Source organism: Takifugu flavidus, chromosome 8 (assembly GCF_003711565.1).
Source record: "Takifugu flavidus isolate HTHZ2018 chromosome 8, ASM371156v2, whole genome shotgun sequence".
NCBI classification, from domain to species: Eukaryota; Metazoa; Chordata; class Actinopteri; order Tetraodontiformes; family Tetraodontidae; genus Takifugu; species Takifugu flavidus.
In genome coordinates, this window is record NC_079527.1 from 11,057,167 (window position 1) to 11,080,580 (window position 23,414).

The window sequence follows — 23,414 nt, forward strand, 5'->3', positions numbered from 1 at the left end:
GCTGGATGGCAGCTCTTCAGCCAGAAAGGTTACACTCTTGTGCCCCCGAACAATAACCGGAGAATGAAGAGGGGGAAACCCCAGAAGAGGACAGAACCCTGACACACATGCACGAAGCGCTTGGCACAAAAGAAACAACAAACAGATCCGTGAGGGGAACAGAGGGAGATTATTACATTTACTGGCTAGAAGGCTCCCGGAATAAAATACAGAGGATTGTTATTTTCCCCTCACAGAGGAGCTCGTGAGGAAGAGAAGAAAGAGCAGATTGAGATCTGGGAAAGTGAGACGAGGCCCAGCGATGCTGTAAAAAAGAATCTGCATCAGCATGCACCACGGCATCATTATTCTCGGGAGGGGCAGCATCCTTTCACGCCAACACTCCTCTTTCTGTGCCTGTGCAGATGCGGACCGCTGAGAGTGAAGCTAAAGGCTAAAACATGACAACAAGGAGCTTTTTGAGTTAGGCTCCGAGAATCCCAATAGAATTTTTTATGTGAAAGGGAGAATTCACTGCCAGGTCACGACCATGTTAAATAGGCACGTGGAACATTGTGGAAGTTGACTTGTGCCACCTGTAGGCCATCCATCAGAACTCAGCACTGAGGGATCACACACATCAGATCCAACCACATTAAGAATCAGAAATTGGTCCGTTTGCCTGCAGAATGGTTCCCCTGATTGTTAGCTCAGATACTGTAGAATTAATAAAATTTAAAATTTAGTTTACTTTAACTCATTAATGGTTTTAGATCTAAAAATCAGAATTTGAGGGCTCATATCCACTCTGCTCTACTTCAGTGCTGTTTAAATATTACTCTCGTAAAACCCTCACATGTGCCCTTCTCTTAACAGCTCGTATTTAGAGCTCCTACTCAATACTTTTGTCTGATTATCCTAATCTGTTGAGTTTACTCAGCAAATTAATTATATTGATCTGTTAATTCAGTGTGAATTAGTGTATTTTTGTCAAACAGCACCCCCCTGTGTCCGTCTGCTGTACCACACGCAGCCATGGCAAAAGAACGGATCATTGGAGCTGATAAAAGATTGTCTTTAATGTTTGGCATCATTGATGAATTCCATACCACAGCAGTTATGGGAGTAGGAAAACCACTTTTACAACCAAACACTGTTTGATCATGCTAACACCATATGTACAGGAAAGCACATTGAAAAGTGTATAAAGTATTTATATGAGTAGTCTCAAAGAACGGTGGAGACAGCCACGGTCTAATGGATTCATCCTTCCTCAAACACCGATTATAGATATTCATCAATTACATTGATCTCTGGAGTACATGTATATACACACATAACAACCATAAACCTTTTTTGAGGGGTGGGGGTGGGGGTGGGGGGCATCTGCAATAATTCTCAAAAATATTTCACAATACTACTGTATGTACAGTAACAGAATTTACATTGGAAAAATTCTATTGTACCTATATTTTGAGTATCGCTTCAGTCACCACTTGCCCTCTCAGCCTCAGGCTTTTAAGAGATACTCTCATACTGTAAATATCTGACCTCCATACGAAGCACAGCAGCTTATTCGGTTACCTGGGTCTCCTGTCTCGGTGTCGTTTCTGAAGTGTGTTCACACGACTGATGAGCTCACATACAAAAATAGATGTTGTCTAGTCAGCCGACAACTCCATGTATAACAACACAAAGCATCGCCTGCAAAATATCTCATAATAAAGTTAAAAAAAACAAAATCCACAAGGAAATCAAGGATGTTTAAAATATTAGCTCTGCTCTTCCATCCCGCTGTGAGAACTCTCGGGCACAGGCCTTCTTCGGGAACAAAAGAAGAAGAAAAAAAATCAGAATCACATCATTATTTCATATACAACCGAAGAAAAAGCTGCAGGCAAGGTAAGAAATATTAGCGCTACAAAGCAAACAACAACCTGAAACCAAAGCGGGACGAAACCATACAAAAACAACACCAGTTAGATTTTTTTTTTTTAAATTCCCCTTTCCAGGCTGGATTTTGAGGGAAAGGAGTGAGAAATGGAGCGGCTGTCCCTAATTGAGCTTCTCATACTCTGGATGAGAGGTCAATCTGCATCTGAGTGCACTTAAGGCAGGCGGGGCGGCTCCAACGCTGTCTGAGGAGGCTTCACAAAATGGCCACTCCATCCAGTGGGGGAGGAGGGGCAGGAGCAAGGATGCAGGGGAGGAGGAGGAGGGGGAGGGCGAGGAGGGGGGTGTGGCGACAACACGAGACGGGCGACCCGTGTCCTTGTCCCGGTCCCGGTCCCCTCGGACCTCCTCTGGAGAGCAGAAACAAACGTCTTCGACGCGGACTTCAACTTAAAGCACTTTGACGGGGAAACAGCGCTGCAGCTTGTGTGATACAGATAAAACATCTCATCTGAATACATTCACGTGGGTGTCCGCGCACGAGGTCCGGACAGGAAACCATCAGCGACAGTAGGTCACGTCCCTCGAGATGCCAGCTGGCGAGTCCAGGCTGAAGAGACCTTTAGGACGGTGACAGTTTAGAGTGCGCCATTTGATATGATTCACTATTAAGGGGCACTTAACAGTGTTTTGAAAGAAAAAAAACAACATAATGGATTAAGCCTTCGAAAACACTATAATTTAGTCCGTATTATGCAATTATTTATCAAAATAAGACTCATAGATACGTAGCATTTAAAGCAGAAGTCACTTCACTGTGGAGGACGTCGACGGCGCCCCGCGTTTGGGGGGAAATGTCACGAAAAGCGAGTTTGGGAGAGTTCAGAGCTCAGGCCGACAACGATTGTGGTCGTATTCTGCAAATGAAAATAAACATGCTCGCAGATGAGTATCGCTTGATTGTTGGATTTTTTTTTAACTATGTCTAAGTGGCCCAGTGAAGGAGAGAAGCCCCCCCCCCCCCTTTGTCCTTTCCTTCATGAGCACTGAAACGGATTCTGCTCCTCCTCTGCCTTGGTGCAAATGAAGGGAAGAAGAGAAAAAGGGGAGGAAAGCTCCGACTTATTGCCTCCGCCTCGTCACTGCGCCTCCTCGTGCTCCTCGCTGATGCACTGCTCCCAGGGGTGTTTCCCCTGGTCCTCCCTGTGGCCGTGGGGGGAGTGGAAGATGCGGCGGGGCAGTGGTATCGGCGGCAGCTCCTCCTCGGGGATGCAGCCCTCCCTCAGGTAGGCCTTCGTGGGCATCGCCGGAGGCTGAGGCCTACGGTAGGCCACGTGGTGGGGGCCGTGGGCCGGAGCGTGGTGGTGAGGGAGCGGCCCGTGGGAGTGGCCGTCCATCCCTGGGTGGGGGTGGGTGTGAGCGTGGGGGTGTTGGTGTTGGTGCGGGTGGGGGTGGGGGTGCGAGGCAGGGCTGCGGTAGTGGAAAGGGCGGACCTGGTCCACGCCGTCGAGCTCTGGCCCGCCATAGTGGATGTGCAGATACGGAGAAGACAGGTACTCGTCAGGGGGGGACCACATGTGACTGGGAAGTGGCTCCAAGGCGTCGTTCCTAATGGGCCCCGGTTCTGGATACTGGCCCCCGAAGTTACTCTCACTCAGAGAGGACACCCCGCTGCTGGCACTGCCTGACAGGGTGGAGTTGCTGCCACCCAATGCCGACTGGGGACTGGTGGGGGAGCCGGGGATCGGGTGGAGAGGAGACTGAGGAGAGGAAGAAGGATGATGAAACCCCCCCCCCAGACTGAAATACAACTTTCACAACAGAGGGAGAGCTGCAGAACCCAGTGAAGCGTAACTGAAAGCATGTTTTATTCAACAGATTAGATGGCTTCTGTCACGAGTATCGTCTCCCTCTTACCTTCCGGAGTGAACGGACTGGCAGAGCAGGAGGAGGGTCGTTGTTCTGGGGGTGATACGCATCACAGTGCATCAGAAAATGTCCTGTGGAATGAACGTCACGTCACTAAATCTGGCCCGCGCTGTCAGATTCTGATCCGACAACTGCCGTCGTTCAGCCGCACCATGCTGTCAAACGTTCTCACTGGCATATAGTACCTGGTGGGAAGGATCTGGGAGGGACGGGAGGCATCATCACCCCTCCGGTGGATGGTGGCATATAGGACACCTGCTCCCTGTTCTCACCGTCCAGGCTCCAGGTGCTGGGAACGTTTGGAAACACTGGAGTGGGGTGGGGGCACACACAGGACCACGTCAGCAGCCGGTGACATCAGTCACACACTCTAAATGTTGCATCTTTCAAATGCGGGTGTTACCCTTCTCTGGTAGGTTCATGTGAGGATCGGCACAGGGCTTACAGGGGCTGACTTGCTGGAATAAGGCACGCTGCATGTGGTTGTTCTGGAGGAGCGAGAGGTAAATGTTGCAGCTTTTTTTTTCTCCGCTGCGTGTGTTTAAATCATCGCTTGGATGAGACTGCGAGGATCACCGTGAGTGCGTTCAGTTTTGAGTTACTCTGCACAGGTCACATGAGCGGACAAAGGTCATGCTGGCATCACAATGATGGCACATTTCAACTGCTTTTTTGTGTCTAGTTTTGAACCACCATCCGTAAATGTGGCTGCAAAAAAAACACTTCACACATCTGCCACCTGGTGGCCAGATATGATATTTTTATTGCCAGATAATATAAACCAGATCTGGATCTCCATCGGGACAATTTGTCGTGGTGACATTAAGAAACCTGCACGGTGTTAATCGCATGATTAAGCCTTGCCCTACCTGTCCGTTCTCCCCCATGTTGTAGTACATGGAGTTGCTGGTCCTCTCGCGATGAGACGGCAACAGCATCATCACTTCCCGGTTGTGTTTGGCCTTATCTGGCAAGGAGGGAGAGCCTGGACAGACCAACGACACTGAAGATCTACTACGTCTCATTTCAAGAGAAAGAGATTTATTATTCTCTGAAAGACGGCCATTTATATCGCTGGGATAATCTGTGTTATCTAATTCCCAATCACGGTGATGAGCGATGAGGCTTCCACACAACACAATAGCATCTGTGCAGCTGCGTTACTAACCTCTGGCACTTGAGGGAGCCGAGTTAATAATCTGAGAAGAGTTGGAGCGGATGGAGCTCAGGCTCGACGAGGAAGGGCTCGGCTGTGAAGGGAAGGTTCGCTGTGAGGAAGGCGGCTCTTCGCGAACGTGAAGATGGACGTGAAGAAGCCCGGAGATTCCTACCTGCATGTGTAACGCTTCTTCAGGATGCTCCCCCATCAGGCCATCGGTCATGATGACCAGGTTTCCCGCCTCGCTCGACGTGTGAGAGGACAGGGAGGAGGACGAGTGACGGATGGAACCCTGAAGGTTCAGAGGACTGTGGGACAGGGACAACACGCGGGGAGGTGAAACAATCCTGCCTACCAGTGATAACAGCTATGACTGGTCTTCTGACGGGACTTTAAAAATGGCTGACCTGTGCCTGTGTATGAGGCGCACGCTCTCAGGGCTCATGTGGTTGTGGGAGGACAGGATTCCTCTGGGAGAGTTAATTCCTTGACATCCCGCAGGACCAAATCGATCCCCCCCAGGCACCCCCTGCTGGGACCCGAAAATATACTGCTCTGAATATTAACACTGATCAAAAATCCATTCAAACTATTGCTTATCAAACGTATTATTGCTTAAAAAAACAACCCTGACAATACGTTAAATAAGTCTAATTATATTAAATGAATTTTGTAACTTTTAATCTTTTCCTGTGGAACTGTTAATGACAGTTGTGCAGAACAGCTTCCAAATGGACGTTTTATGAGAGGAAATGACCTTTAAATCTACTAAATTTCTAATAAAGTTCAAGCAGACCTCAGCTGGACATGAAATGACCTTTCAGGCCTCCATCCAATTACTGACGAGGCTCTGATGGTGTTGTGGGAAAAAAAAGACAAGTCTCAAACAGATAAAACAGCCACCAACTCACATGGTGTAAACCCGTCCTCATCATGTGAAACTGGTCCACGAGCTTTTTGTGCAAGGGACGCATCTCCTGGTGCACCAGCTTCTCGTGGACAGCCAGGCCCACTCCCAGAATGTGGACCTGCAGCGGCACGAGAGGCAAAATCCGGTTTAGAAGCAGAAGCGTGAGCAGCGGTAGCTGAACTCAGAGCGGCTTCTGACCTGTTCCTGCATCAGATCCTTCAGATGTGTGATCCTCTCTGTGTCTTCTGCATGGCTGCTGATGTAGTCTTTATCAAAGAAGGCCTGTTGAACCAGAACAAGGTTGAGAATATCGAATCCACGGTGGGCAAATCCAGGCTCTCTTCATCCTTACCTCCTGATACCGGGCGATGCCTCCGTTCACTGCGGCGTCTATGACCCCGTTCAAGCACATGCTGAGCGGGTTAATGTTGCCCTGATGCTGTCTGTGTTGGTACTGGCTGATCAGAGTCCGCAGCTCCTGGGTCTTGTTCTCCACCACGTAGATGGCGTTCTCGATGGGACTCACCTCCACCTGCAAACACACACACACACACACACTGCTTGATAAAAGAGGAGGAAGTGCACGCGTGGCGAAGCTTTTCACGCTCCGCGGGTCCAGAAGTCCAGTGTGACGTGACAACGGCTGCCCGAGCTCCTCACCACTTCTCTCCTCTCCACCTCCGCCCAGCGGGAGATCCCGGGAAGAGGACGGGAGAGGATGAGGGTCGTCCTCTCAATCCACAGGCTCTGTTGAACATGGAGACAGACAGATGCAAGGTGAGTACAAAGCTCTAACGTAGAGAGTAGACGAGGTTATCTGAAGATGTTCTTTGTGCCTGTTGTAAGATGAGCATTTGGTGTTGACTTGTCATCCTAAAGTAGAGATGCTAAAGAGGCTATATGGCTATATACAGTATCTTCATCCCTAGGCTGCAAGTATATAAGGTAAATTGTACAAAATGTACAATTCATCTGGATACAACAGGCTTTTGCTATCTACAAAAACGCTGCAGGAATCCAAATTTGAGCTCCCAGCAGCCTTTCTGTCATGTAGAGGCAGTGAGCTGTGAGGCAGAAATGGACAGAGTGACGCTGGCGGCTCGCTCTACCCTGAACTCGTTGTCTCGGTCTTTGGGCCCCTTGTGGAAAGGCCTGTCGTAGTGGAAACGGCTGACGTTGTTGATGCGGTAGAAGCTCTTAATCCTCTCCGGCACGCGCTCCAGCTGGGGCATATCAGAGATGTCCGACACGGGAGTCACCGCGTAGATCTGCAAGTCTAGAAGCCGAGCGTCAAGGAAGTGACGAGCAGACGGACGGACATATTGAGAGCATCACACAACAAGAGGAGATCGGACGTTCCCGCCGAGCCCCGTGAGCTGAGGAGGATACACTGGGCGTCGCTCTGCAGGATGGTGTCGTCGGGCTGGTTAGGATGCTGCATGGCGATGGCCTGCGGAAATTCCCCCAGCATCCTTTGCTGGAAGTCCTCAAGCCGCTCGTAGTCATAACCACGACAGACAAACTCCTTGTTCTGCAGAAAGAGGACAGCTGAACCCCAGTGAACAGAAGATTGCACAGCCAACTTCTAAATGCAATATTGACATATCAGTGACTTTCAGTCCAAAAGTTTTAATAAATCTGAGATTCTGCAGATCTTTGGGGGGGCGGGGGGGTTCATATCTGGCTCTTTCCCTGCCAATTTTAAGATTATGTTCTCCAGGCGCATGTTGACTTTCTGCTGCTCGCTGCTGCGTAGGCTGTGCCCAGATGGAACTTGGAGGGTTCTGTTCTCTCCTCCGTGTCTCTGCACCACAGGGGGGAGGAAAAGCTGCAGCCCTGACAACTGATGAATGGGATGACACTTCCTGCACAACTAGAGATGTAGAATCTGATGATAACTAATGACTCATACTGTAACACACTGTTATTGCATTAATGTCTAAAGCTGCTGTATTTAAGAATCTTGTGTAATACAAACTCAAAAAGCTTTTGCCTTTCTTTTCTGGAATCCTGAAAACAGTTGCTGACAGTTTGAATGTAAATGGGATGAGCTGCTTTTATGATCATTTCATTTTAAAATGCGGGCAAAGCATATGATTGGCCACAAGTGAGTGAGCGCAGGTACAAGCTCCGCCCCCCTGATTATTCTTCAGCGCTTCTCCTGATGTTGACTTGATGTTTAGGTTTGCGTTGCTTCATGTGATTTCATGAGAACACGGCAGAGCTGGAGGCTGACATGGTGACTGGTCGGGCGGCGGCGTGGTCGGGAATACCACCGCTTCCATGAGACGAGCGTGGATCGACTGAGACTCACCCTGAGGAAGAAAGGAAACTTCCGGCCATAGAAACCCATCCGGAAGAACTCCGGTTCGATCCTCTGCTGTTCGATGATGTTGTCGTAGTACGCCGCCTCCATTTTCTGTTAGGGAGCCAGAAACAAGATGAGTAATGACTTAATAAAAAAAAGCCTGTTTATCCCAATGAGTGCGGCCTGTGCAGGTAATTAGAGCGCCATCTTTGGTGCCATATGCTGCAGAGAGAGCAGCAGAGGAAAACAATAACAGTGTGTATGATAACAGTGGCAGAGAGAGGGCGCCGGCGTGGGTTTACTCACCCGTATCCAGCTGAGGCTCTGATAATCGTATAAAGTCTCGTACTGGAAAGCCAGCTCGCGGCAGAGGGAGATTCCATATTCCCAACACTGACGTCAGACAGGCGGAGAAAGCGTGCAAAAACACATAGAGTCCATTTCAATTATGATGAGTTTATACAGGTTGGCATGGTTTCGACCTGAAAAGGTCACGACCTGGTTCCTGGAAAAAGGCCCTCAATCTTCCATTGATGATAAAGTTGCGTCAATTATGGTTGAAAACAAATGATTTGGAATAGTTTGTTATAGGATGACATCATCTCATACATCATTAAAAAAGACACTTACTTTAATGAACTGTGGCAAAGAATCGAAGGTGATTTATTATTATTTAAAAAAAATCCTTTTTTTTATATGTGAGCAGCAATACAATCAAGAGATAACTGTGGGATAATCGGGGGGGGGCTGCTCTCTGGGTCCACAGGGCTCTGTCCTCTCCAGAGCAGAGCAGCAATCATCTAATTTAATTCTGTGGATAAATTTCAGCCTGGACCAGAGATTCAGGAGGGGCAAATCAAATTTGATTGGACATCCCACCCATCCACGCTGCTGCTGGGACATCGGCAAAGGTCACCGGCGTGAACGTCTGTGATGGCCAGCGTTTGCTCATTCACAAACCCAACAAGTTGAGTAGTTCATGTCTTTTATATCTACGTCATTGCATTTGCAATGTTTGTATGGGTTTTCCTAAAACATCGTGAGACTAAATGGACTGGTTATACTGGGACGTGGCAGGACCGATGACCCTAGTTCCAGCTGCTCCTCCTTTAATCCTCATTAAGTTGACTTGCCTTCCCCTTGTTGAAGTAGTGCAGGATTTTACGGCTGAGGTTCTCCTTCCGCTGCCACTCGCTCTGACACGGGTAGTGGAGGAAGTCCCTCAGGGGCCGGTCCTCCCATTGCAGCAGCTCCCAGTACAGCAGCAGGGTGAACGCCGCCTCTGTGGTCCAGAACATGGGTCAACAGAATCACCACAAAGCATCAGGATAATTCACTGTGAGGTGCAGCTACGGATGCTAACATCCAGTCTGGTGACGTCCTGCGGACACTCAGGCAGGGCAGACGGTCTGTGACGCGCATCACAGCGGCGGACTCAAGCGGCTCAGAGAGGGACCAGTTTGCTCGTGCACCGCGGGACAGAGGTGTGAGGTCCCTCTGGGTCAGCGACTCAATCTTGCTATATCATTTATATTCTTTTCTTTACTTTTCTTGTATTCGTTCAGTAATGCAACAGATTCTGGGTCCAGCTCAGCAACCAAATGGGTAAAAAATGCGATCGTTTGTTCAACACGAGCACGACTAAACACATCTACATCTTTGACGATGACATTTCTCTTTGATTCTCATTAAAGAAAAAAAACACCCCAACCTAACAAGTCGCTTCTGCTCCCACTTAATATGCATTTGTACTGTTTGCCAGCTGTTTGTTGTTTCTCTTACATAAGTAATAAGGACAGTCACAATTTTAATTAGACGCATTTGGTCACATGTACACACACAAGCACAAACACACACACAATAAAGCCCCATGTAGCCAATTCTCTGAAGTGAAACAAGAAAACTTAATCCATTTACACAATTATGTAAAGTCACAACTTAATCTGAGTCCTGCGTCGGTGCCAGCGCTGATTAAAAGTCACTGCGATGATCAGGGAATTCAATCTGATGTGACATATTCAACATTGTGTTTGACTGGCGTCACCCTACGCGATCCTGCGGCTAAACCGGATTTTATTAGGCGGAATTCTGCAAGCAAGCGCATTTTATCTCGTGCTATTGCATTATTCGGCTCCACGGTGCTTAAAAAAGGATTTAGGTGGTTAGCTGGGAAATCCCATCACACCAACACCCGGGAGCGGGTTTTTATCAGTTATAAAGATAATCGCCCGTGTTGGTCGGCTGTGGTTATCCACCCCTTCTGACGGGAAGACAATGACACCGTTTTCCTGCAGCCATGACGTTCCTTATCTCCATTGAGTCTATTCTTCCCCAGATTTCTCTACCGATAAAGAGCTGGTGAAAACAGGGACAAACTGGGTGCCAGAGAACAAAGGCGAGGCCCAATCTGCCACTGGTGCAGGATCACAGGATGGTTTTGATATTTAAGAGATGCAGATAGCTTAAGAGCTAAGATTCGAGCACACGACGGCATCCTGGCTGCTCTTCATGTAGAAAGTTCCTACCTATATTTGTTGTCTTTAATCTTGAAGTGATTTCTTGACAAATGTAGCTGAATCTCATGTGCACGGAGTGTTTTATCACCTGTGAAGTCCTCAGCTTGCAGGTGCAGGTCACACAGCTTGTGGATGTAACGGATGTACATGTCCTCTTTGTTCACCTCTGATTTGTAAAAGTTCTGGTGTGATTGAAATACAAAGGAGAAACGACGGTGAGCCTCTTTACACTCTTGGTTTCTGGGGCTCTGTGGCACCCACAGCTCACCATCAGGTTGACGGAGCCGCCGATTTTCTTGGTCTCCGCCTCGTCTCCCTTCATGCAGTCCCTGGGGGGGGGAGAGGATCGTTTGTCTTCCTTCGTCTATCATTTCACAGCGTGAATCACCGCGGCCATTTATTGTGAAGAGCCAAAGCACCTGTAATCCAGCAATCGCTCCACGAGTCTCGTGACTGAGGTGACGAATGAGATCCCCGTCTCCCTCCAGGTCTCCTGCTCTATCTTCTCCAGCAGACTGCACAGAAAATACCGACGTCTCACTTAATGAATGACAGGGAGTGGGAGACACCATGGAAACGCAAAGGGGAAGGATTTGCCCCCTCACCTCGGGTAAGGACCGAAAAGCTGCGTCCTGCACCATTACGGCCGAACAACATGGAGAGGAAGAGGAAGAGAGGAGAAATGTGAGCATTCACTTCACACACTCGCTCAAGGTAGAAGCGATGCTTACAGAAGGCTGAAGAGCTCCCTGTGATTATCATCGCCTTTCCCATCTGACACCATGCTGTCCAGCTTATCCATCAGCTCTGCCTCCACCTACGCACACGTTCAGCCAAGAGATGAGGGTCAGCTCCCTGATGAAAAACCCCAGCCAAAAAAGACACACACACGCACGCAAAGGTGCACGAGCAACAAAAAAGACCTGTTTGAAGTTGCCGTTTTTCCTCTGCTCCCAGTCCATCATGTCATGGAAAATTGGGATCATGATGTTTCGGACCTCAGTCTGAGGCACCAGGGTGACACCCAGGAAGGGACCCATCATTCCGGGGATGAAGTGAGGCTTGTTGTCACCTGATTCGAACAGGCAGATGCTTAATTTAGGAAAACTAAGGAGGTGGAATAGAAGGAAGAGGAGGGAGGAGATACCTAATTTCTGCCACATGCTGAAGAGCTCATAAGCCATCATGACTCTCATATCTCCATACCTTTCATTAAAAGAAAGGACATTTAGGTTCAGTAAATGTGATGACTGAATAGAGCATCTCCACACTCTGCCTCTCACTTGTCCTGTGTCTTCTTCTTCTTCGCCGGGGGAAGCGCCTCCAGCTGCAGGCTGGGCTGGTTGATGTATAGAACAGTGAGGCTGAAAAAGGAGTTCCACACCTAATCCATGCGGTGCAGACACGAACAACAGCGCACGTTAGATCGACTGAGAGGGCTGTCAGAAATGGCTAATGATCCCCCCACCAGGTCCAGGCACACACCTTGAAGTCAAAATCGGCCTCCGAGAAGTTCTTGTGCAGCGCCGGCGACAGGAACTGTGTTGTTACCACGATGATGCTGCAGAAAGCAAACATTAACGCTGTCAGCCCCGCTAAACGAGGTGGCAGCCAAAAATAGATGAAGAAATTTGCAGCGCCGGTGTCACCTTCAGAGGAGAATTATCTGAAGGCACTCTGATCTAGTGTTTGGCTGTATTCCCTTACCATCTCGAGGACAAAGACCATACGAGAGGAAGTGAAAAGCAGACTCACTGACTGGTGAGGAGCCTCATCACACTCCAGTCTCTGGGAAAGATGGTCAGTTTCATCAGGTTACGGAACACGCAGAAGATCTTCAACAGGAACTCCTGGAAAAAAAGAAAGAAAAAGAAAAGGTGGAGGACGTTAGTTGGCCGGCTGAAATCCAATAAGGTTGGTGTGTTTGCCAGCGCCTCACCTTCAGCTCCTCTTTGCTGTGGAAGTTGTTGAGTAGGTGGTGAAAGTGGAGCTCCGTCATCTGCTGGAGCAGAGAGAGGAGGCAGGAAACATACTCCCCCTGCACCCGGGAGAGAAAACACACTTTCAAAAGCTGTTTCGACAAGGTCGAACTCGGCAGCGCTGCGCAACAACCTCTGCCTGCCAACCAAGGACAGGATGTCGCTAACAAAGCGCACACGTATCATGTGTTGCAGCATCGGCGCTCAGTGGCGTTCTCGTGCAGTTTCTGCTTACCGTTATCTCAGCGGTGCACTGGGGGCAGCGTTGACCTCTGGAGGTCTCCACCGAGTGAGATTTGCTCATGATGGACAGCAGCGTCTGCAGCAGCACATCCAGGAGGCTTTCCACCATCATCTCCACCTCTTCCTGCACCGAAGACTCCTGGACACACGGATGAAGGAGAGATCCATCAGCAGCGTGTTCTGTAACAGAGGGCACAATTTCCCATCACATCATCTAACACAAAGGAATACCATGGAGCTGGTTTTGATGATGGAAAAGATGCTGCTGAGGATTCCAGAGCAGATGAGCAGCTCCCTCTGCTGGCGCAGGTGCAGGTGAATGTGGTGCAAGACCACAGGCAGCAGGATACTCCGAGACTCTGGAGGAAGAGCAAAAAAACCCAGAGTAACGCAACTTTAGTTGGTATTTGCACATCGTGTTTCAGAGCTACGGCGCAGTGGCGCAAACCTTCCTCACCGGGAAAGAAAAACAGGCGGCTCTCAACCGTGCGAGCGATGGACTGCAGTTTAACTACGTCCATGGACTGGCCGATGTCCACTGTGCTGGGCATACTCCCCAAGGTGCCCCTGACATATTCAGCCACCTCCTGAACTGTGAACATCTGGAGCAGCTCATCAAAGATGTCAGGGAAACTGTTCAACAGCGCTGCCTGGAGAGACATTATAAACACACACACACACAATACGAGGAACATGAGGTAACTCTTAACGGAGCCAGGCTCCCCACATGTATGTAAACAATGGGCTCAATATTTCACAAGTGATCATTTGCCTCTCGCTGATGCTCGCAGGCAACAGATCGCCGTCTTTTGACGACACCGCCTGTGTCCTGGAAATGTTCGCTTTGTTTCTGAGCGACAGGAGGAAGCAGTGAGTCACCACCCGCCAATATTTCACCACATTGTTCCAAACTTGAGGAGCAGACAAACTAAATCAAGCACTGACAGACAGACAATAGATTCTCCACGTAGCAGATGCATCTCCATTTTTCTTGTTGAGGCAGATTTTGCATAAATAGAAAGATAAAAATTAATGACTGTTTTCAAACACCATGCCAGTTTCCCCTCCTTTGTCCTCCAGTTATCTGCACAATAATCAAGTCTGAAGTTCTAACTTCAAATCACTTCATCGTGTGGACCCCAGGCTCATGCTGCACCGTAGAACAGACACAAGGGGGCGCTGTGACTTACTGAGATGGGAGACAGTCTGAGAGCGTGACCACAGACAGGCATGCGGCTGATCACCCCCCAAAACTGTCCGACAACAAGCCGAGGATGGGACAAACGTGTGGGCAAAGCTCTGAAGTGAACAGCAAGTATGGAATGCAAAAGTGAAATAAAGAAAAGAAAATCAATAAATGAGCCAGGCATGCAAAAGAAGAGCATGAACAAAGGAGGGAGAAAATAAATAAGACGGTGTGTCATCAGACAGACAGGATGTCTGGAGCGTCTGACCTGGGTGAACACCAGGTTCTCAGAGCTGCGGCTGTCCAGGCTCAGGACGAAGCGGATGGACTGAAAGAGGTCCTGGATGCTGGCTCGGAACTGGTCCTCCTCCATCCCGCAGGTGGCTCTGGAATACAGGATCCGGGACTGGACGATGAACTTGAAGAGGTACTCGAGGGCCTGAGGAGATTGTTGGCAGGACGCAGACGGAGACATAACATCAGACGTTCTGTGCTGACTGAGTTTCTGATTGATCATCCAGACACAATCGATCAAATAAAGGCTTCCAATTTTCCCGTAATGGTCACTTTTCCCATGACGAATGAATCCGAAATTCACTTTTCACACACAGACAGTCTGAGACGTGAGCCCATCTTCTTGCTGGCCTCTCCTTCGGGTCCCCCTAATTATTCCCAGTGGATGCAGTTGGGACAGATAAGACAGGAAGTGAGTGATACTCTACCCTCATGGCTTCCTGGATGTGGTCCTGTCTGACGACCTCAGCCGAGCGGTCCATGTACCACTTCAGACAGCGGATCAGCTCTCTACCGTTTAAAAGAACACATTTATTCATGCAACCTTAAGGCCCCACCGAGGGGGAGTAATAAACATGTTGTTATGCAACAAAGTGGAATATAGACATGCTAAATGCTAAACCCTGAATAATGGTGATAATGGGAATGGCTCAAATGTGTCACACCGATGGTAAACAACCTACTTTTAATGAAGGAAAGAGGCTAAATCAACTGGTTATACTGGGATAGAGAGGTTAAATCAACCAGTTATGATTAACAAGTAACTTCTACTCATAGCACCTGCCATTTAATCTATAAGCTATTTTTGCTTCTTGGGTGAAATTTTATTCAATTCAAGTACAATGACCTCTATATCTGCTGTGCTGCCTGCACCAACCTTTAAAATTGTGTTAATTGAGTAAATGTAGCATTACTTGTAAGCCAAAGCCCCGGCAAAGTGGTTCTGGATGTAGGAGTCCATGACAGGTCTGAAGTGGTAGAACCGGCTGTCCCTGAGCAGGTTAATGATGAACACCTGACAACAGGAATAAAACTGTTATTCCTCTGCTCAGATCTTATAGGAAAATATAGCTGCAAGTTCCTACCAGTGACTGGAAAACCAGCGGTCCATATTTATCAGTGTTGTCGTCTAAAAGGCAGAAAAGCGTGTCCAGGACATCTCGCAGGAACTGTGGGAATAAAAGGAAACAACACAAAAAGGCTCAGTCACCACATTAAAAACCTTCTTAAGAACTAAAATAGAAACAAAGGATAGCCCCCACACAGTGATGAAATCCGTTTTTTACTCCTATGAAAGGAGAGCACCTTTGTGTTTTTTAATCTAAAATATAAATAAAACAAGTGTGTTCAGGTTGTAAGCAACTATATCAAATCACCCAAGGATCGCCTTCTGGATCAATTATCAATCAATACATATTATGTGTTAATCCAGGATGACTTCCAGCCTATCCCGTAAAACAAAAGCTAAATATACTCCGATCGATACCTTGACGATTTCCTCCCCGTTTATCTGACGCAGCCGACCCAGGATATCCAAAACTCTATCTGGATGTGCCTTCCAGTTAAGAAGAGCTAGAAGGTCCACTGAAAAGACAATAAAGCCAAATTAATCTGAGAGGACAGGAAGAGACGGGCTGAACAGCTGCTGAAGCCTTGCAGGAGGTGTCAGGTCACCATTTTGTGTCAGTTTGGTGGAGCAAAGGATGGTGGAGACCCAGAAGGTTTCTTTGGGGCTCCTCTGGAAGGGCAGGTTGGCCGGCAGGTTGGGGCAGCTGTTGAAGTCTTCCTTACAGCAGGGCAGACTCAGGTACAGGCCCTGGTTACTGAAGGTGGCGTTCTCGTCACACTGAAGGACGACACCAGAAGGGACGAGGAGAAATGAATCCAGGTTGGACGCGTGGCTGATGCCGCAAAATGGCCGCCGCTATACTAAAACCTGCCAACGTAAAGCACAACCCCACCCATGCGCGAATCCTTCACGTACCTTGTAGACGTACAGCTCATGGACTTCATCTGACAGCGTGGTTCCATCTTCTCTCATCAGAGGAGTGAAGGCAAAACCAAACAGCTTCTTCTCCCCTTTGTCCTTAGCTAAAAGAAGGCTACTTGGTTAGATTCCACCTGTGATGCTCAGTTATTTTGTAATTGGTTGCGGTCGATGCCTGTCGGACTCACTGGAGCAATGTCGGAACTCGAAGCGCAGGTGGGAACCCCTGAAACGGTCTATGGGAATTGGCAGCTTGACCATCTCGCTCCAGCGGGGGCTGTTGTTGTGGTAGAGCACAAAAGAGCGATACTCGCTGGCGTTGGGCTCGCCGCTGCCCAAGCTGATGCAGTCCTGAAGGATGGTGGGGGACAATCAGTTTGTCCTCCCTTTCGCTGAGATCATCCCTTGCATTCAGGAAGGCAATAATAATAAGCCCCGCGGCTCATACCTTGAGTGTGTCCCCGTCGGCGTAGAGGACGTAGAGCGTGACTTCGATGTTCTTCTGGACGCTCTTGCCCCCTCTCTCAAACTCCCCACGCTCCACACTCAGGTACAGATCATTGCGCGTGTCACCTAAAACAATAATGAGACACGTGCCGATTAAGTGAGTGTGTTGAGAGCAGAGCGTCTGGTGTTGCATTTGCTTTAAAGTAATAACTCAATCATCAAGCGTCTGCAGTGCACTAACTGCATTTGCATGTCAGTGAGTTCTCGCATGACCCCAGTGCCGTTTTGTACTCTTCACAGATTTTTAGATCCTGCACAGAACTTAGTTTTCAGCATATCAGGATAGATATTTTTCACTGCCAAGGAAAATAAGCTGTCTGTCTCTCCTGGCTCTGATGCAGCAAACTTCAACCCAGGAAGAAATCACCGTTTCAGAGGCCTTTGTGGACACCAAGCACAGAAAGTTTGGGCCCCTTAAATGCACAATAAATTCTGGGTATATTACACTAATTACTAGTCAGTAAGTACACATTTCAGCACGGATTATTGCTGATCTATGGGGGAAACTTCTGCACCTGCAGGTGATTTTTTGTTGCAGTACTGCGAACGGCCACTATGATAAAATGAAACGCGGTGTGAATGAGTCATCTCAGCCTGAGGCTTCCTGCCCAAGGCTACATTAGCAGCGGATAGCATAACACACACCCAAACCCTCCGAAAAATGTTCAGTCGCTGTTGCGTTCAGCTTGGTGCAGACTGCAAACTTGGACGAGAGGAGGGGGTGGGGGAAGCAGAAGAAAAGAGAGGAAAATATCCCAGGCATCAGCCCTGTGCATCACTTTCATTGGTGCATTCCTTTAATCTGGATGTGCTGTTGCGGGTGATACGAGTCGAATCCCTGCAGAACTGTCAGAGGCTCAAATTTACCACAGATATCAGAACTTCCCAGAACGCCATATCAAACACGTCCCATGCCTCCGTGCGTATGCATTACAATGCAGACGTCAGCCTCGATTTAGAAGGCAAACTGTGAGCGGTCCACACAGATTAGCACACCATTCCGATGTCCACGTCGTCATTATTCCCGTCAAAACCACCCAGCTGAGAGGCAACACACTGACGCTCTGCCGACTACCTCAGCAGGTCAGTGTTTAATGGAATAAATACCAGCAGAGGAGGAAGATATTACAGCTATTTATAACCCCAGATTACAGTTATTTATATGCAGAGAGGAGAGGAGAGGAGAGGAGAGGAGGAGAGGAGAGGAAGAGGAGAGGAGAGGAGGAGGAGAGGAGAGGAGAGAGAGGAGAGGGGAGGGGGAGGGGAGGGGAGGGGAGGGGAGGGGAGGGGAGGGGGAGGAGAGGAGGAGAGAGAGGAGAGAGGAGAGGAGAGGAGAGGAGAGGAGAGGAGAGGAGAGGAGAGGAGAGGAGAGGAGGAGGAGAGGAGAGGAGAGGAGAGGAGAGGAGGAGAGGAGAGGAGGAGGAGAGGAGAGGAGAGGAGAGGAGAGGAGAGGAGGAGAGGAGGGGAGGGGAGGGGAGAGGAGAGGGAGAGGAGAGGAGAGGAGAGGAGAGGAGAGGAGAGGGAGGAGAGGAGAGGAGAGGAGAGGAGAGGAGAGGAGAGGAGAGGAGAGGAGAGGAGAGGAGAGGGAGGAGAGGAGGAGGGGAGGGGGAGGAGAGGAGAGGAGGAGGAGAGAGGAGAGGAGAGGAGAGGAGGAGAGGAGAGGAGAGGAGAGGAGAGGAGAGGAGAGGAGAGGAGAGGAGAGGAGAGGAGGGGAGGGGAGGGGGAGGGGGAGGGGAGGGGAGGGGAGAGGAGAGGAGAGGGGAGGGGAGGGGAGGGGAGGGGAGGGGAGGGGAGAGGAGAGGAGAGGAGAGGAGAGGAGAGGAGAGGAGAGGAGCTGCATTATCTGATGAAACATACAGAAATAAACACACCTCCCTGGTTCAGTCCTCTCTGAAGGCCTCAGCTCTTCATGGATTTCTCAGACCCAAATAGAGACTTACAGAGGCGGACTGAGCATCTCCAAAATACCCCAGACCCAGAGATTAAAATACGGAACAGAACTACTTAAATCCCAGAAGTTGACTCGGGTTCAACGTTCACGATGACTTTGAGGCAGCACGTTTCACTAAAAAGGTCAAAAATCTAAGATGACTTTTATCCATTAGGAGCTTTTAAAAACAAAGAATAAGATCTTAAAATCAATCCTAAAATGACGGCCAGGGGGGACAGTGAGTGCAGTCAATATGGGGGGAGATGTGGTGTCATTCATAGGGTAACTGCAGCTCACTGTCCTAACCACTTCCCACTTCCTGTTCTTTCTTGTCAAACCGCCATCCTCTCTTTGATCCTTCCTCTGCACCCTCTGTTTCCCGACCTCTGACCTTCTCCTCTTTCCATTTCTCCAGGCTGTTTGGCCTCTGGTCCCCCACCCTCCCCTGCCCCCACAAGCCCCTGCTGCTCTCTGCAGCCTCACCTGGCAGGATGACATCTGGGAAACCCAGTTTCCGTGTGAGCGCCAGGGCCCGGTTGAACACCGCCTGGTTCTCCCGCCTGATCTGCTCCAGCTCACCTCGCAGAAGCTGCAGGGAAATGATGAGTCCTGTTGGGGTAAGAAAGGAGGTGGGTGAAAGGAGGCACAGAGGGGTATTTACAGGACATTAGTCAGAGGGTGGAGGAGGAGAAGACGGGAGAGACGGCGAGGAGGGACAACAATATTGAATTGCGCAACAAGTCTAAGTAAATACAGACAAAGAGAAACCTAAAGATTTTCGTGAGGCATTTGTCAACAAGGACGCTGACGAGAAGGAATAACAGATCTATTTGATGGCGTATTTGCCAGTAACAGACGAGTGGAGATGACAGATTTACCGTAGTTGGTGCTGGGAGCCGAGTACTTGGTGTTGGACTTGCGGATGATGTTCTCCTGTATCTGGTACCACTCGTTCTCATTGTTACATCTGCAGAGAGAGATGAGGGGGAGGGAGGGAGGGGGGGGGTGTCAGCAAAGTGGCCATTAGTGGGTCCAGATGGAGGGGTTGGGACTGTGCGCGTGGGGACTACACGAACAGCATGTGTCCCTGCGACGATTTCCTCCTGGAGAAAAGGTAGCAGCAGGGGGAGGTGCTATCAGGCGGCACATTAGCCCAAAAGCACAGCTCGCTAAGTGAAGCTGACAGCCAGCTCTCCACCAGCCTTTTTCATTACTGCGGGCCCACGGGCCCTTGGGATAGCAGAGGGAAACGCACAGGCTGGAGCAATATAGGAGCCGACAGTTGGGAGGCAGCGCGTCACTGAATCACCGCTCGCTCCTGAAAAGGGAAAAACTTTACGTCTCGGTTTGAGGAATTCGGTGAAAATGACAGCGCATATCTCTGTTTCACACCTCTGACCCGCAGCTCAGGCTGGAGAGGACAGATGTTCCCTCAGACTGGCACCAGGAACTGCTGAGCGCGGCATTTCCCCCCACTTTTGCACCCTCTAACTTAATTCTGACTGTAATCATCCAAGTGTCATCACTCTCCACCTCTTCCCATTTTTAAAAAAAAAAGTTTTTTAATGCCTTTTCCGGGTTGGCTGCCGTTCAGGAGCCGTCCTCTCTACACGGAAGCAGCCAGATTCTCAACATGCCAAGTGCCCTATCTCATGGCTCGGGTGAGCGGCTATCGATTTTCCAGAGGACACTTCATTATCATTCTGGGCAAAAACACACCAGACGCTATCTCACACACACACGCTCGCATTTTCCTTTGGAAATAGTCTAAAGCCTGGAGGAGGAACTCGGAGGTGGACTCACGTGTAAACCTTGAGCACAAAGTCCTTCTCTTCTTTGAGGTCCGTGATGGTGTGGAAAACGTCGCTCATGGCCAGGACAGCGCAGCCGTAAGGCCGCCTGTACTGCACGTGCGGCGGGCCTTTCTTGGAGTCGTTCAGCAGCATGCGGCCTGGGAGCAAACAGGGTCAGGATCAGTCTAATCCATGACGCCGCCACCAGGAGACGCTTCTGTACTCCGGTCGTTTCGCTTACCAGTCCTTATGACGTGTGCAACAATGTAGAGGTCTTTCTTTAAGTCTTTACTGCTCAGGTCCTGAAGGGAGGAGACAGGAAACGGATCAGACTGAGCCTGAGTGACGATGACCCGTGTCTAAAGCTACGCTACCGTGAAGAGGGCGCAGAGACGGTCGGCTTTCTCCGGATTCTTCGGGCCACCATTTTTGTTCAGCCTCACCATGAACTTCTCACTGCAAGACATAAAAGTTCATGCTCTTAGACTCTCTGCACCCTACAGAAGGCTCCATTGGGGGCGGGGGGCTACCTGATCTGCTTGGCCTCGCGGGTGTCGTATAGAAAGAAGAAGACATCGGCGTCCTCGCTGATGCTGTTGTAGGTGAAGCTCTTCAGGTTGATGAAGAGGTGATGCGACACGGGGACACGGCAACTGTCACCGTGACGCTGTCTCGCGCTGTCACCCTGCGAATAAGGCCGAGAGTGAGCGCTCGCAGGACTGCTGCTCGCTACGTATCAGATCACGCTAACGACCCGATCGAAAGAGTGAAGAGTTCGCAGATATCTGATCCTTTTTTTAACGTTAAAAGTTGCTGCTAAACAGCCAAAAGGCCGCTGGAGGACAGGAGTGTGAAAAGTGTGTTATTTATTTGGTATTTTCTCTCTAAATGCCAAACCACAACTAAATAAATCAGAGGTTTAAAGAGGGACGTCAGGAATGAAGAGAAAAGCCAGGCAGGAAGATGCAGAAATGTGAAATATCACATCTTCTCCTGCAGCTGTGTTGCATCCATTTGTTTTATTTCCATTATAGAGCAGCACATGAAGTGTGTGTGTTCCTGCTATAGTCAACACACCCCCGCAGCGTTGGTGTAATGTTCTTTTTTAATGTTTTTAATCGAGCACAGTAATGACACCTGCTAATTTAAATTTTATAACAAAGCTTTTAGCCAAACGGGCTTTCAGACTGGTGCAGCGAGTGAATTGCAAGAAAACGTAAAGAATCCAAGTCATCAGTCATGCACGGAACTACTTTTGGAAAATGGAACAACGAGGGTTGGAGAGGGCGTGGGTGTTGGGTCTAAATGTGGTTTTCCATCAGACTTTACCTGGTTTGTGCTTTGCTGACCACAGTGTCTGCTGGAAACATGCTAAAAAGGGAAAGAAATATCAGATCAGTTGGTCAGTTCTTAACTCTTCCCACATCTCATCACCGCCTCAGCGAGGCTTTCAAATCTGTCTGTGCCAAGTGGCTGCGGCGCTTCCACAGCGGCGCTAACTGAATCCCACATGAAGCCAAACGTGAGTGTGTGGGAGAAGACAAAGCCAGCAGCGCCCACACACACCTCTCTGCGCGGCGGCCTGAAAGAACTCCTCTACTCCCCTACACGGAGCGGTGCCAAGCCCTCCGCCGTGCCAATAACGAGCTCACTTTCATCACCAGAGTCAGTGGTCCTTTTGGCACGGCTGAGCGACACCGTTGTCTCTGGACAGGGCATTTAGCGCGCAGCCATTGCACGCGCAGAGCCGAGAAACGTGGCAACGGGATGAAGGGATGGGGGGGGGGGGGGGGGTGACCGGAGAGTGTTTTGATCAGCATATGGAGCTTCGGCTACTGACCGGAGAGGATTCCCGTCCTGCAAGACTCCAGCAGAAGATTTCCTAACATCTGTGCTGCCTTTCTAAAATTAGCTCTGATTCAGCATGTGTGTGTGTTTGTGTGTGTGTGTGTGTGTGTGGGTGGGTGTGTGGGTGTGTGTGTGTGTGTGGGTGGATGTGGGTGTATAGGACCAAATGTCCTGCATCACATGCGAAGCGTGATTTATTTATGGGAGTGTGCCTCCAGTCTGTTGGGGGGGGGGGGGGGGCTTAACTCAGCCAGTGCTTAAATATGCAACATATTTAAATAAAAAAAATCTAACAATTAAATATTAATTTGTGTGCATTTTCCTGCAGTGTCACCTGGACCGTCAGGCTGCATCATGTCCGCGTCGCCAGCGAGGGATCACGTGTATGGAAGACACGTGCGTGCAGGGAGGGGGAGGCCCTCAATATGGTGGCAAGATCAGCACCAACATGTCCCATGAGACAGCTTTAATGGCTGATTGGTGTTATCTCGCTTATGGATGGTTGGATAATTAATATATTAGCTGGTCCAACAGCGCTGCGAGGAGCAACAGATGGACTCTTTAGAACAAACATGCTGCAGGAACGACATTTAATTGTGTTTTTATCCTTCAGAATTGACACGTTGGCGTGACTAATTCACGGGGCGCCACTGTGCGGAGCACTTTGAAGAAGAATTCCACGCCACTTACCAGTTTGTACAGCTCTGATATGCTGATCTGATCTGGATCCACCATTTCAAACTCCTTTCTGGGAACAAGGTCTAAGCCGAGGTGCCTGCGGAGAGACAGGGAAGGTTTACAAAGGATGACAAAGGAGACAACGACGGGAGGGGACGTCATCGGCGCTTCCGTGGAAACATGATCAGAAAACAGAATGTCCGGGAGTGAAAGCCATTTCTAATGAGTCAAGAACAAAGCCGGAATCAATTCCAAAATCAAAGTCATCCGACGTT

The 23,414-nt window shown here is 49.3% G+C and overlaps 1 protein-coding gene across 4 annotated transcripts in view; it reads right to left on the reverse strand.

Annotated features, from left to right (window-relative positions):
- Positions 1-1,038: 1,038 nt before the first annotated feature.
- dock3 (dedicator of cytokinesis 3) overlaps positions 1,039-23,414 on the reverse strand; it is a 34,018-nt gene continuing 11,642 nt past the window's right edge. Inside the window, exons 7-54 of one of the 4 annotated variants that reach the window (XM_057040823.1) lie at positions 23,152-23,236; positions 21,943-21,984; positions 21,144-21,298; positions 20,988-21,069; positions 20,855-20,915; positions 20,624-20,771; positions 19,699-19,787; positions 19,304-19,429; positions 16,832-16,956; positions 16,572-16,734; positions 16,381-16,487; positions 16,071-16,242; positions 15,883-15,980; positions 15,482-15,565; positions 15,311-15,411; positions 14,825-14,906; positions 14,371-14,541; positions 13,374-13,566; positions 13,148-13,275; positions 12,909-13,055; positions 12,634-12,732; positions 12,450-12,544; positions 12,180-12,255; positions 11,978-12,078; positions 11,842-11,900; positions 11,618-11,766; positions 11,426-11,511; positions 11,300-11,326; positions 11,114-11,209; positions 10,963-11,023; positions 10,783-10,876; positions 9,312-9,460; positions 8,485-8,571; positions 8,185-8,289; positions 7,260-7,401; positions 6,980-7,146; positions 6,531-6,617; positions 6,223-6,402; positions 6,069-6,152; positions 5,872-5,988; positions 5,368-5,492; positions 5,133-5,268; positions 4,970-5,051; positions 4,671-4,786; positions 4,205-4,289; positions 3,987-4,109; positions 3,790-3,872; positions 1,039-3,632 (exon numbers count right to left, since the gene is read on the reverse strand). In XM_057040823.1, the coding sequence (XP_056896803.1) occupies positions 3,012-3,632; positions 3,790-3,872; positions 3,987-4,109; positions 4,205-4,289; positions 4,671-4,786; positions 4,970-5,051; positions 5,133-5,268; positions 5,368-5,492; positions 5,872-5,988; positions 6,069-6,152; positions 6,223-6,402; positions 6,531-6,617; positions 6,980-7,146; positions 7,260-7,401; positions 8,185-8,289; positions 8,485-8,571; positions 9,312-9,460; positions 10,783-10,876; positions 10,963-11,023; positions 11,114-11,209; positions 11,300-11,326; positions 11,426-11,511; positions 11,618-11,766; positions 11,842-11,900; positions 11,978-12,078; positions 12,180-12,255; positions 12,450-12,544; positions 12,634-12,732; positions 12,909-13,055; positions 13,148-13,275; positions 13,374-13,566; positions 14,371-14,541; positions 14,825-14,906; positions 15,311-15,411; positions 15,482-15,565; positions 15,883-15,980; positions 16,071-16,242; positions 16,381-16,487; positions 16,572-16,734; positions 16,832-16,956; positions 19,304-19,429; positions 19,699-19,787; positions 20,624-20,771; positions 20,855-20,915; positions 20,988-21,069; positions 21,144-21,298; positions 21,943-21,984; positions 23,152-23,236 (5,791 nt within the window). In that variant the 3' untranslated portion in view covers positions 1,039-3,011. Of the gene's footprint in view, positions 3,633-3,789; positions 3,873-3,986; positions 4,110-4,204; positions 4,290-4,670; positions 4,787-4,969; positions 5,269-5,367; positions 5,511-5,871; positions 5,989-6,068; positions 6,153-6,222; positions 6,403-6,530; positions 6,618-6,979; positions 7,147-7,259; positions 7,402-8,184; positions 8,290-8,484; positions 8,572-9,311; positions 9,461-10,782; positions 10,877-10,962; positions 11,024-11,113; positions 11,210-11,299; positions 11,327-11,425; positions 11,512-11,617; positions 11,767-11,841; positions 11,901-11,977; positions 12,079-12,179; positions 12,256-12,449; positions 12,545-12,633; positions 12,733-12,908; positions 13,056-13,147; positions 13,276-13,373; positions 13,567-14,370; positions 14,542-14,824; positions 14,907-15,310; positions 15,412-15,481; positions 15,566-15,882; positions 15,981-16,070; positions 16,243-16,380; positions 16,488-16,571; positions 16,735-16,831; positions 16,957-19,303; positions 19,430-19,698; positions 19,788-20,623; positions 20,772-20,854; positions 20,916-20,987; positions 21,070-21,143; positions 21,299-21,942; positions 21,985-23,151; positions 23,237-23,414 lie in introns of all 4 variants that reach the window. The other 3 variants (XM_057040822.1, XM_057040821.1, XM_057040824.1) reach the window with 3 other exon arrangements.